At 41.4% G+C, this 12500-nt stretch overlaps 3 protein-coding genes across 5 annotated transcripts in view; 2 read left to right on the top strand and 1 right to left on the bottom strand.

Annotated features, from left to right (window-relative positions):
* Positions 1-2649: 2649 nt before the first annotated feature.
* On the top strand, positions 2650-6318 carry cimap1d (CIMAP1 family member D). The gene is made up of 5 exons (XM_062556480.1): positions 2650-2966; positions 3063-3190; positions 3946-4056; positions 4563-4676; positions 5669-6318. Exons 2-5 carry the CDS (start codon positions 3142-3144, stop codon positions 6154-6156), a joined length of 762 nt encoding a protein of 253 aa, XP_062412464.1. The 5' UTR covers positions 2650-2966; positions 3063-3141; the 3' UTR covers positions 6157-6318.
* A 162-nt stretch (positions 6319-6480) lies between these two features.
* cks2 (CDC28 protein kinase regulatory subunit 2) lies at positions 6481-8306 on the bottom strand. Its single transcript, XM_062556479.1, has 3 exons — positions 8141-8306; positions 7512-7639; positions 6481-7046 (listed from the first exon to the last, which is right to left on the bottom strand). Exons 1-3 carry the CDS (start codon positions 8197-8199, stop codon positions 7003-7005), a joined length of 231 nt encoding a protein of 76 aa, XP_062412463.1. The 5' UTR covers positions 8200-8306; the 3' UTR covers positions 6481-7002.
* Positions 8307-9726: 1420 nt separating this feature from the next.
* The window catches only part of shc2 (SHC (Src homology 2 domain containing) transforming protein 2), a 22067-nt gene continuing 19293 nt past the window's right edge, over positions 9727-12500 (top strand). For 2 of the 3 annotated variants that reach the window (XM_062556478.1, XM_062556476.1), the window contains exons 1-2: positions 9727-9947; positions 10581-10737. The gene's annotated coding sequence lies outside the window, so the exon portion shown is untranslated. Of the gene's footprint in view, positions 9948-10577; positions 10738-12500 lie in introns of all 3 variants that reach the window. The other variant, XM_062556477.1, reaches the window with a different exon arrangement.

Below are 12500 nucleotides of genomic sequence, written 5' to 3'. Positions count from 1 at the left end.
TATGTTTGTAATTATACCTGAGTTAAAAAAAAATGTTTGTTGTTGTTGTTTGTTTTTGTTTTTTATTCTATCTGTGGTATTTATTTGTAGCTAGTGCTTGTGTGTTTTGTTTTTCCTTACCCTTGCTTCTCCTCTCCGCTCTATTTTTTCTCTCCCGATTGCCACACCTCTGTCTTAACTTAATCAGTCTGTTCAGATATTGGCACACATTGGATGCCTTGTTTTCAAGCTCTACGGCAAATGTGTTAAACCCTAAGCCTCTTACATCACAGAGGTGACCCTCTATTGTAACCCTTGGCCTGCACTCCGGTACAAGGTTAAATCTTGTGGCACAGCACTGAGACTTGCTCCCTGAGAGCAGTAAGCTGAAAAGAAACACAGAAAGATAAGCTCGGCCCAAATCGAAAGCATTTGACCTCTGAGGAGTCACCGTGTGTGTGTATGGAGAATGGAAGCTGGTGGGATCGGATTGGTCGGTGCAGAAGCTACAGCTCACTAAGCCTGATGACGAGACCCGTAATGTGGTCTGTTGTTATAATGTAAATTATTTTAAAAATTTTGAGTGAATGTACGCCCTGAGGATTTAAGATACATTGCCTTTTTTTGAAAATAAGAGAATAAAGTTTGTACACAACTCAGTGTGTCAGTGTGTTCATTGATTTGTCACATTGGCATTGCAGGCGTGCTTCAAGTCAAAAACATACAAATACATTTATCCTAGATATGTTCTCTTATTATCTTACAGTTTTTGCCCGTTGCTTGAACACTATAGACCCATGCTTAGACTAAAGTATCACAACTTGAAGTTTTGTTGCAATATCTCAAACACATGTACCTATACCTTAAACAAAAGTGCTGCTTTGCACTCTAGTTTCAATTCTGCAACACACTTACTCCTTTAAGGAACACACTTGGTCCTGCATACTACTCTCTATGTCATACATAGACACTTCGTTCAAAAATGAAATCTCAGAGTACCATTTGTTAAACACATATATCCAAAATACAAAACACATCGGGTAATTGCAACCTCTCAAATACACACCTGAACGCACTTACTTGCAAAACAGAACACCAATCAGCCATCTACAAAAAGCCCTCAGTTTTGCCATTGGAAATGGTGATGTGAATGGTATATTTCCCAGTGTTGTGTCATGTTTACGTGTGTTTAGAGTTTTGGCACAATGATCGAAGTTTTGCAACAGGGATTCAAGCAAATATGTTTTATATAAAGTAGACTAGTGTGTTCCTCCCGATCTGAAAATGTATGCATATGATGCAAGTGTGTTTCATTTTGTCACCAGAGTTATATTTTGACAAGGGATTGTTAGGTTTTGATAGCAGAGTTTAGGTACTGATAGTAGAGTTTCAATTTGACATAGATGTGAAAGGTATATTTCCTAGTGTTGTGTTATGTTTACTTGTGTGTAGAGTTTTGGCACAGTGAGCGAAGTTTTGCAAAATGTGTTCAAGCAACGGGCAAAAACTGTAATAGTATTATTAACTTGAATGTCAATAAAAATGTGTTTATACAGTACATACATGTATGGGTATGTGACACTGTGCCTAGGTGTTCTTGCATGTAGTGCTGTGTGGATGCTTTCATCATATATGTGTGGCTCAGTAGTAGTAGTGTGGCGTGGGCTGTGTTAAGGTACTGTATGCATGTCTGTGGGTCCAGTGTGCCTGTGTGCGGCCGTTCTGCTTGAGTGTTTGTCCTTGTCACTGAACGCTCAGGTTACTGTGGCCACTGCCAGGGGAAAGTTAGAGGACGTTAATGTTTCATGTTTATTTGCTGGTCGACACAGTAATCAACACTTTCAGTCACCAAAGCCCTTTGGCAGCTTTCCTTTTTTCATCCTGCCACGATTTGTCAGGCTTTTAGTCACTTCTTTTGCACACATATGTATTATATGTCGTTTTGACAAGATACTTCACAAGCATGTGTGTTTGTGTATTTGTGTTTGTGTAGTATTTATATTATCAGTTCAGTGTAGTGTCATTGTGATCTGTACTATACTGTAGCCCTCATGCCCTCACACACTCTCCACAATACAGGTATGTCCCTCTTGGTAAATAAAGCAATTCATCTCCTTGATACCTACCCAAGATTTACCATAAATATTATATGAAATTGGGGCCTAAGCTCCTGTTTTATATGAAAAGAAATTAGACTGAACATTTCTCCCACAGTGGATTAGGCTAGTGAGCATCTCTCTGAGTTCCCTGATACAAGAGTGTAGTGTATCTGTCCGGTGACACCACTGCCCCGTTGCAGGGGACCAAGCTGCCCGTCACCCGGGCAACTGCCCCCACGCTCGACTGAAGCATGATATTCTGTCCATTCTGGGATGGGGGGAGTGAGAGGAAGAGAAAGGAGGCAGAGGAGGGGGGTGGTTTCAGTGATTACCTGCCCAGAGATCCTGTTACACGAGAGCCAACTCCAGTGATGACACTGTCTCTAAGCACCGGCCCCTGGTGTGTGTGTGTGTGTGTGTGTGTGTGTGTGTGTGTGTACATGTGCGGTCACCCATGGATGTGTGTGTGTGTGTGTGTGTGTGTTTGTGAACATGTTTGTATTTTTAATAGGATGGGTTGTGAGAGTGCCTATTGTAGAGGTTAAAAGGGTCCTGCGCTGGTATCAAAGAGCCTCTCAAGTTCCTCAACTTCCACTAATCCCTAAAGCAAACCAAAACAGCAAACATGACCGTGTGGATCCAGCCTCCCAGTCTAGAGATGTTGACCAGGGGTCATCTCATCACTCGGATGACGAGAGTATGACTATGAGAGACCCTCAGATGGACCAGAGACTGACCGGACCAGCACAGTCAGTCTGGAGGACTTCTCTCTGGAACAGACGCCATTGTGGTACCTGTTAGCTCATCTATAACCTGCCTGACCGCTGGGCTCATTTGCGGGGCTATCATTCAACAGGAGGCATTGAGCATAAAGCAGCTCGTTCACAAGTGGGTTTGGATGTCTTTTGATCAACATGCGGCAGTAGAGCTTATTTGATCTCCACCAGTCACCGCTGGAGTTTGTTTGTTGGGTTTTGGGAATAGGGGTGAGCGAAGTGGAGCCTGTCCTTACAGACCCTGGGTTCTAGTCATCGCTGTCTCCATACGGGCACAGGGGCAGAGCATGGCTGAGACTACAAAGAAACGACCCATCATAGCCGGGAGAGAGAAAGGTGAGCATCTCCAAATACGGTCAGAACAGAGTCGGGCTTTCTTATCATCTGCGCCCATTGATTTAGTGCTGAAGTGCTTTGTTTTTCTTGAATGAAAAATGTCGTCCTGTTTATTTTGGCAAATGATCTGTGCGATGCTCAACATGGTTGACATTCTTTTTTTCTTTCTTTCTTCTGATAATCTTTTTGAGAAGGTCAATGTTATAAATCAGGGTGAAAAATGAAAAGAAAGTGAATCCAAGAAGAAGGGCATGTCATCACTGAAAAAGAAAGATGGAGAGAGAGAGAGAGAGAGATGGAGAGGGGAAGAGGTTGCATGCTTTCAGACTTGCTGGAACATGCGTCCGCTGGTGTGAAAGAATGTTCTCAGTAGCTTTGGAACAGACACTTCTTGTATGCTGATGTCATAACATTCCCCAGGCAGTATCACTGTGTACACACAAAGGCATAGCCGCTCTGTGCCGAGAGAAAGTCAGTTGCTTCATTGACCCACATTCCTGATGAGCTACAAGCACATGGTGAAAAACACCCCCCATACACACACACACCCTCACCCTTGGTTGCAGATGTACTGTAAGCACACACACACACATACACACGCATGCATAAACACACACTCCTTTGTATTCTGTCTATCCTGCACTCAAAGTCCAAGTGCAACTTGAGTGGCAAATTTTGTGACTGTGTCCTGCAAAGAATAAAGCTGCAAAGGTAACCATGACTTGGGATGATGGATGTTAAAATGTCCTTATTAGGTCCAGGACCCGCCCGCTATGCCCTTCCTCCCACCATTGGCTTCATGCGTCATGACTTCACAAAGCCCACCAGCCCGGCGTTTACTTTCCACAGCAGGATGAGTGACAACCGTGAGTGATGAATTGTCCTCAATGGGGCCCATCTACTGATTGGGTCATAACTACTGGCTGATCCAGACATGGGGTTTTATTCCAGCTAGTTCTTCATTTGTATAGATGTGAGCAACATGTGTCTTATTTGCAGAGGAAGTCTAACAGGCCATGTACAGTAGTTGCTGTCTCATTGTCAGATATCTTTGAAGCAGATTGGCAGGCTAATAGAATAAAGTAACCAACTATTCTAAGACTACTTTCTAAGAGCACACTGTTGCATTTATACATGCCACTGTAAATAGCATACCTTATTTTCATGCCTTATACAGTACATTTGCAAAATGAATATGACTGTTAAAAAAAAAAAAGATGTGATGTTGCAATAAGACCACTAGAGGGAGCCTTCAACCATCCATGTTGAAGTGTTATTGTGTGTTTCTGGCATGTATTTAATTTCAGGCTGATATGCTGTACATATATTCATCATATACATTATTGTTTTTCCTGTAATTATGCTGTGACAGTCTACAGCATAGATTCAAGCCCTGGGCCTCAGTATTTTGTTGATGCAAAGATCACTCGCTTTGGGAGAGATGGCACTCCTGCATATTCCATGCTGGGTAGGATGAGAAAGACCGGTGAGACTAACTTCATTTTAAGCAATCTCATTGTACTCTGTGTGACCCTTAGACTAGATGTAAGCTCTAGAAGGCCAGAAAGCTCTTTTATTAGGTTAATGTAAAAAATACATAAAGTAGTAGCCTAATGCTGACAATATGAGAGTCTGTAAAGGGAATATTTCAATAATCTAGTTTGACAGCAGTGCTGTTGGCTTTCTGAAGTCGTTTTAAATAGACTGCCACTTCAGCCTGTGGCACTATGCAAGCAGATCCCAAACCCGTAGACTGACAGCTGTTTGTGGCAGTGCTAACAAAGACACACTGCCATCTGTTTATAACTGAACTGCACCCAGAGCAAGAGCTGGGAGCCCTCTCAAAATATTACAGTTAACCTTCAGCCTCATCTGTTATCCTTAAATCTAATTACCTTGTTGTCATCAGCAGGTTACACTGCCATGTTTCATACTCTGAGGTATTCTGAGAGTTTTCAGCCAATCCATGGACAATGTCAGTCATGACCAACGTCCGTTGATTGGCTGATTCTCCCAGCTGGAAACTCTCAGTTCTACCACCAATCTAAATGGACGGCTTGTTGTGATGAAGGGCAATAAAGGGCAAAAATGGGCAAGTTGGACACCATTTTTAAAGCTGGTGTCTCCAACCCTCCAAATTTTGACCGCAGGTTTCACACAGTATGCATCACTGCTCCACTGAATAAACCAGGCTCTGTCATTTGCAAGGGTATCCAGAATCATTAATTTTGAGGCATTCTCTAGACAGCAAAAAAGCAAAATCTTAGTTAAATTACAGAACAGAAAAATCAACTCAAAACAAGGGAACGCAAAAAACAAGCAAGCCTTGATTTAAGATACTGTACTCATCTTATTATGATTTGACTTTTTTTGCAGTCTGTCTTCCATCATTTACAACTAGGTACTTGTAAACTGAAGATGTGAGAAAATGTTTGTGATAAGTGACCAAAAATTGTGACTTCAAACAATTCTTTCCAGTGGAAGTGTTCCAGACTCCAGGGCCAGGAGCATACAGTCCAGAGAAAGCCCTTCCCAGCAGCACCAAGCGCAAGACCCCCTCATACACAATAGGGGCACGTACTATCTACCGTTCCCTCGATACGGTACCGGCCCCAAACAGGTACACGCTGCCAGCTGTCATGGGTGCCCACGTGCCCACTAAGCCTGCCAGCGCCAGCTTCACCATCTCCGGCCGCTGCCGATCTGGAGGGTTCTCTGAGGACCTGTCGAAGACACCTGGCCCTGGAAGGTACAACAGCACAGACCCCAGCATTTACCTGCCCAGGCAGCCAGCCTTCTCCATGCTGGGCCGCAGCGGCCTCCCCGCCGACACCACCCTGAAGCCCGGCCCTGGCAGCCACAACCCAGAGAAGGTGACGGCACACAAGCCCCGAGCACCAGCATTCTCTCTGGGCATTCGCCACTCAGAGTTCATCACTCCTCTGGTGGTGGATGTGTTGGACTGACATCACTTTCAGATGTGAACTTAACTTGACCCATTGGCATGGTGAAGTAAAGTAGGGGCCATTCCGATTAACAGGAAGTGACACAGATTCTCACAGCATCATCAGGGACTGAATGTCAAGTAGTGCATGTTATTTTTGCTATTGAAGGTTCTGCCGTTTCCATTGCACATCATTGATTAAAGATTATGGAAAGTTTTGGCAACAAATTGCACTTGTGACTAAATTACTCTTTAAACAGGTAGAATGAAATGTTCTCTGATCCCAGTATGCTTTTGGCATTTCACAATACACAAATGATCTACCATAATAATTAATACAAACACATTATCTACAGAAAAATATTTATTTTGTTACCATGGTATCAACAAAGGACAGTGGGAAAGTCACTGGTCTATTATAATACATAAGAAATAGAATGTAAAGACAAAGTAAGACCAAGTACAATTTCAGACCTTCAAACTCATTTCCAGACAAATTACTAATCCACTGAACTTCCAGGTTGTGCTGCCAAGACAGTTTAGTGTCAACATAGCAGCTTAGTTTATAACTGAGATCACTCACTCAATCTATCGCACAAAAAGAAACACCATCTTTCCTCGATTTCCCAGAGCTCTTTGTGGCCTGATCTAAAACACACAGTCTCTGTCCACCAGCCTGAAGGCTGCACACTTCACCCAGCTCTCCGCTGGTGGCCTCTAATACACATCCGATGGTCTATGGGGGGACGTTAATACCAAAGGTCTGCAGAAGGCTGCTTATGTACAAACCAAAATACAAGCAGAGAATTTAGCACAATTTGTTCCCATCAGTGCATTCCACTGGAGCGGTTTCCTTCCGGTGACCTTCTCATTCCTTAGGGAGGGGTCTTCGGAAGAGCAGTATGTGCGGTTCTGGAGAGAAAACATTTGAGATAAATGTCACTTGGCCAGTCCAAAGACAAAGGGTACACATTCCAGAAATATCATAATGTGTTTGACACACACACACACACACACACACACACACACACACACACACACACTTCAACTGAAGACACATAAACCCTTTTAATCATAAAGCTTTTGTGCAGTCTAGCCAACCAGAGGTCTACTACAGAGACATGCAATTTTAGGAAAAAGTTCACATGAGTAAAGCAAGTTCTTAGGTGCACAATAAGTTCAAACCTCAACACCCATAAATGCAAACACACTTCTTTTCCTGAAGAAAAGCCTAAACATATGACAGTTATGCTAACGTTTACTAAAGGCATCGCAGCGCAACTGGCCAGAAACGTTACACAGAAAATGCTTGTCAAATACGGCTGGCGATTACCAAATAAAACCCCAACAGACTTCAAACTTGCACTGTCGACATACCTGGCTTGTGAATCATGTAGTGGATCCAGCCTTGGCTCTGCTGCACTCCTAGACCCCTCCACTCCTCCTCGGTCATCAGGTGAGACTGTGGCACCAACTTGGACAGTTGCTTCGGGAGCATAACATGCCTGTGTATCATAATGATTCTTTATTATCGAGGGGCAAGAGTTTCACAAAAGTGAAATGCACAGGTAGATTAGCCTAGCTCAAACATGACTAATATGCATGGATAAGTTATGTGAATCAACAATTTAGCATGTGCGCATAATATTGACGGTGACGTTAACGCTAACGTTGTCTGAAAACGAGAAACGTTCATTTGGCTAACGTAAATCAAACGGTTATCACTAACGTTAATGTCTGATAACGTTAGCTGTTTTGCTAATGCTCTGCTATGAAACTAAGGTTACAGTTGCCATTAGCCTAACGTTACTTTTGTTATGTGCCTTTAACTACAACTGGGAAAGCTAACTTTTCAATAAATTACTAAAGACTCAAGCACAGTAGTTTAGTAATGTCTAGTTGACGTGACGTAATATTAAATTAGCTTGCACTTAAGCTAACGTTAATGTTAGCGCTTCTTCGAAATTAAATGATAACGTTGACGTTATTAGCTCCTATTCACTTACCTGTACTCAAAATCCTCATCTATGTACTTATCAGAGTAATATATCTGATTTTTCGACATGGCTTTATCACAAAGCAATAGTGCCTTAATAACGAAAACAAAACGTTGTCCTTCTTAACTCCCAAATCCAGTACTAGGCGCAATTTGACATCTGGATATTTCCTGGAACAAGATTTAAACTCAAACGGTCCCTCTCTGCATCCGGATTGGTCGGGCTTCGCGCAAGGAACATACGCATTTTACGCACCGGCACCGCCCATTTTTTTAATTTTTTTTTTGAATGTCAGATCAGGGTAGCTTATGTGAAAGTCGTCAAAACATCAAAATGCATAGTTTTTCTGTTAAAGAAAGCTTTTTTTTTGTATACATTTTTTTGGCATTGCCTTGATCTACATTTGCCAGATTATTGTGATATGCGGTAGGCTACTGCACATGCATTATTTTATTTTAGGCCTACAAGATCGGTGTAGCCAAAAGTAAGTTGAATCAGGTCGAGTTGTATGGTCAGGTGTTTTTCAGTTGTTTATTCTGTGAAATGTGTAGGTAGCCGAGGCTATGCTATGAATAAATCATCTATCTATCTATCTATCTATCTATCTATCTATATCAATCTAGCCATCTAGCATATCTGTCTGTTTATCTTGGTTTTTAAAGACATTTCAGACTAAATTCAAGTTTTGACAAAAAGTTGTGTAGTGATTATATCATTTATTAAATCAAGGTAGCCTAAACGCTAAAAGCAGATATTTATCCGACATAAAAAGGGAGAGAACATACACTTATTATGTGATATAGGCCAATGTGGTGCATGTTATAGCCTAACAGTTGGCTATGCTGTTTTTATTGGCAAATACAACATTTATAGTGCTACGATAATTCTGGATAAAAGGCCTAATATTGAAAAGAAGCCAAATGTGCTTGCTGCTTCTTCTGCATTCTTTGATTTGGATCCTTAATTTGTCTGTTGTTAGGCTAATATAAAGTAAATATATCATGCAATCATGAACATAAATATATACAATTAACTACCAGAACCTACATAACAGGCCTCACAGATGTATTTAGCCTATTTCAGATATAACCTCAAAAGTTAAAAAGTAAGTGTTAAAAAGGCAACTTACTATTAAATTAAATTTTAAAGTTAAATTAAATCTGGAGTTCTGCATTGGTCTATTCCATGGAAGATTGATACATTTAGAAGACTACAAATATTTGTTAACCATACAGTATTCATGTGAAAGTAGCATGCATTATTATTGACTGACTTGTCTGTCGTGCTTGATTTGTTGTGCTTGATTTGTTGTGGCTTTGTTTGACATTTCACCTAAGGTAGAACTGTGACCACATCTGTTCCTGTGTTCATCGGTGACCTTTAAATTGGCATTAAATAGCTAGGCCTCATAAATTGCATAAACATTTTAGAAACAGTGTCACAAGCTTTTTGGCGCCTATAATTTTTATGTGGCACACAAATAAAATCCTTCCTTCCTTCCTTCCCTCCTTCCTTCCAGTAAATGTATACATTCTTTAGACATTGGTATTGATGCAATAAAATGTCAAATGTCTTATGTCTGTATTTGCTAACAGAGGGGTATTTGACCGGAGGGAACATGTCAAAACAAGGCCCATTGACCGAGCTCCCTGTAAATGAGTGACGAAGACGTGCACAGAGTACCCTGGTAACTTGTGTTTCCTCGCTGTAATGGCATTGGTTGGCTCAACGAGGAATCTTTAAGAGCCTGGGCTTCATGGAGATGGCTTGTTATTTCGGTCAGACCCTGTGGGCTTAATGCATTGGAAAGAAACAGGTGAGTGACTGAGCAACTTCAAAACGACTTCTTTTTCCTCACATAAATATTCATCACACGCCAGAAAAAAATTGTAACATGAGATTTTACACACAGGGTACAAATGTAAGATACCATTTCTACATACAAAATAATAGATAAATAAACATATGGATAATGAGAGCGCTAGGTAAAACTGTTCTGTAAAAATGGATATGGTATGTTCAGTGAAAGAATATTGTTATTGTACATTTTCCTATGCAATTCCATTAAAGTAATTGTATTCTTAGCAGTACTGGGCATGGGGACTTCGTAAGGCTTCATATGAACTTTTGTAACTAATATGTGGCAAATATGGACAACATGAGTTATCAGTGACTTTTTGGGCACATCTGTGATAGGCTTCTCTGTTGTGTTGGAGATGTGAATGTGAGACAGAAGCAAAATATATTTAAAAACATTTGTTATTGATTGCATGCATTTGGATGTGTGTGTGTGTGTGTGTGTGTGTGTGTGTGTGTGTGTGTGTGTGTGTGTGTTTGTCTATGTGTGTGTGTGTGTGTGTGTGTGTTTGTGTGTTTGTATGTGTGTGTTTATTTACATGTATGTATAAGGCATGTTGATCGCCCTGACCTGTAGCCCTTTCTTCAGCAGACCATGTAAACTCTCCCAGTTCATGACTCAGTTGAATGAATGACTGTTGCTGATGCAACTTGTGGCAGCCCATATCACGCGCTTCCTCAAATTCCATCTGATATTGAGACTTGAATGTCGCCTCTCATCACAGCCTCAGCAGCTTTCTCTAACTTAGGTAAGTTTTTATGCTCTCTGCTTCTCAACTACCGTTTCCAAAAGATCTACTGCATATGTGATGTTTCCATACTGTTTTTTTTTCCTTCATGTATTGCACACAAGCACAAAAGCAATCTTGGTCTCAACTGTAAAGCAAGCTTTTGTTTCAGTATTCTGGCGAAAAATAGCTGAGTAGAGTATTAGTAGATAGCTGTTATTTCTTTCGAGTTGTAATAAGCATAGAGTCTCACATACTGTACTGTATATAATCTATTTTCATAATAGATATTATACTACTAACAGAATATGTTGTTGTTGGCATGATATTTACTTCAGAGTAACATGCTGAACTGTAAATGACCCAAGATTATCGGATAGTGGACGTCAAGGAAATGTAGTTGCCGTGTGTCCTCTACTTCACAGTCTGGTTTACCGAAGAATGTCACCAAATCAATTTTGACCCATCATCCAATTTTAGCCAATGTGACCCTCTTCATACAGCAAATTATCCACCATAAGATGCCCTGATGCAAATTTTATTTGATTGTCACCATTTTGTTCTGTTTAATTTTTCACTGTAACATTTCATTGAAATATTCTGTCACGTTCAGAAAATGTTTGACAAAATGGACACAGAGACTTCCTGTTTTTATCCTGGCTTCTTTTTAAAAAAATAACTTCTGCCCGGCACAGGCAGCTTGTGTTATGTGTCCTAATTCCGAGTTTCCACATTGCATCTGAAATGACATTTTGCCATGCAGTAGAGAGATACTATGTTTTGAATCTCTAGGAAAGGTGTGCCCTGCAAATCCTTACTTAACCCAGTTTGAGCTGTCTAATAAAAATGAGCTGTTTCTACTGTGTGAGGGATAGGGAGAAGTGGAGGGGGTTAGAGTGTGTGTGTGTGTGTGTGTGTGTGTGTGTGTGTGTGTGTGTGTGTGTGTGTGTGTGTGTGTGTGTGTGTGTGTGTGTGTGTGTGTGTGTGTGTGTGTGTGTGTGTGTGTGTGTGTGTGTCTGTGTGTGTGTGTGTGTGTGTGTGAGAGAGAGTTGGGTGGGGTGGGTGGGGGGGGTCCATTGCCCTGTGCCTTCTGCCCCCCCAGCCTGACTTCCTGCAGATAGTGGATGTCTCTCTTGGGAACTCTCACTCTCTCTGTGTGTGTGTGTGTGTGTGTGTGTGTGTGTGTGTGTGTGTGTGTGTGTGTGTGTGTGTGTGTGTGTGTGTGTGTGTGTGGTTGGGGGGATGTTAGCCCAGAGGCAGCAGGCAGTGCTTTTTACGCTGCTGGATTTAATTCACCCTAAGTAGTGCTGTCATTTCAGTGAAGCTCCTCATGGCACTGTCCTTAAAGATAATTACTGAGGACGAGATTGCCCACACCCACACATAAAGAGAGCCACATTCACTCTCTCTGAGACCAGCTTATTGCTGCCAATGTTAATGCTCTAAATCTACAACATTTACAAGCTTAGTCACAAAAGGAAATGATAACATTTTGTGAATACTAATGATAGTGGTTGGATTTCATTATCAATATTAGGCAACATGTACACTAAGATTATGAAATAATAAAAAAGCAGACATAGCACGGTTGCCTGTTCAGTATGATGTTTATCTGTTTTGGAGTGGAAACAGAGAGTTGTTTTTTAGGAAAGTTGCTGAGGTTTGTTTGGTGCAGTCTGTAAATAGCACACCCTCTGCACGTGAAGGCCCAACACCCACTCTGTGACACAGAAAGGAGGCGTCTCTGGTGCTTCCTGTTTGTTTGTGAGTGCGCAGCGCACAGG

The sequence above is a fragment of the Sardina pilchardus genome, chromosome 15 (assembly GCF_963854185.1).
Source record: "Sardina pilchardus chromosome 15, fSarPil1.1, whole genome shotgun sequence".
NCBI lineage: Eukaryota > Metazoa > Chordata > Actinopteri > Clupeiformes > Clupeidae > Sardina > Sardina pilchardus.
Note: the sequence above shows the minus strand (reverse complement) of the source record. Positions and strands in the feature narration are given on the sequence as shown.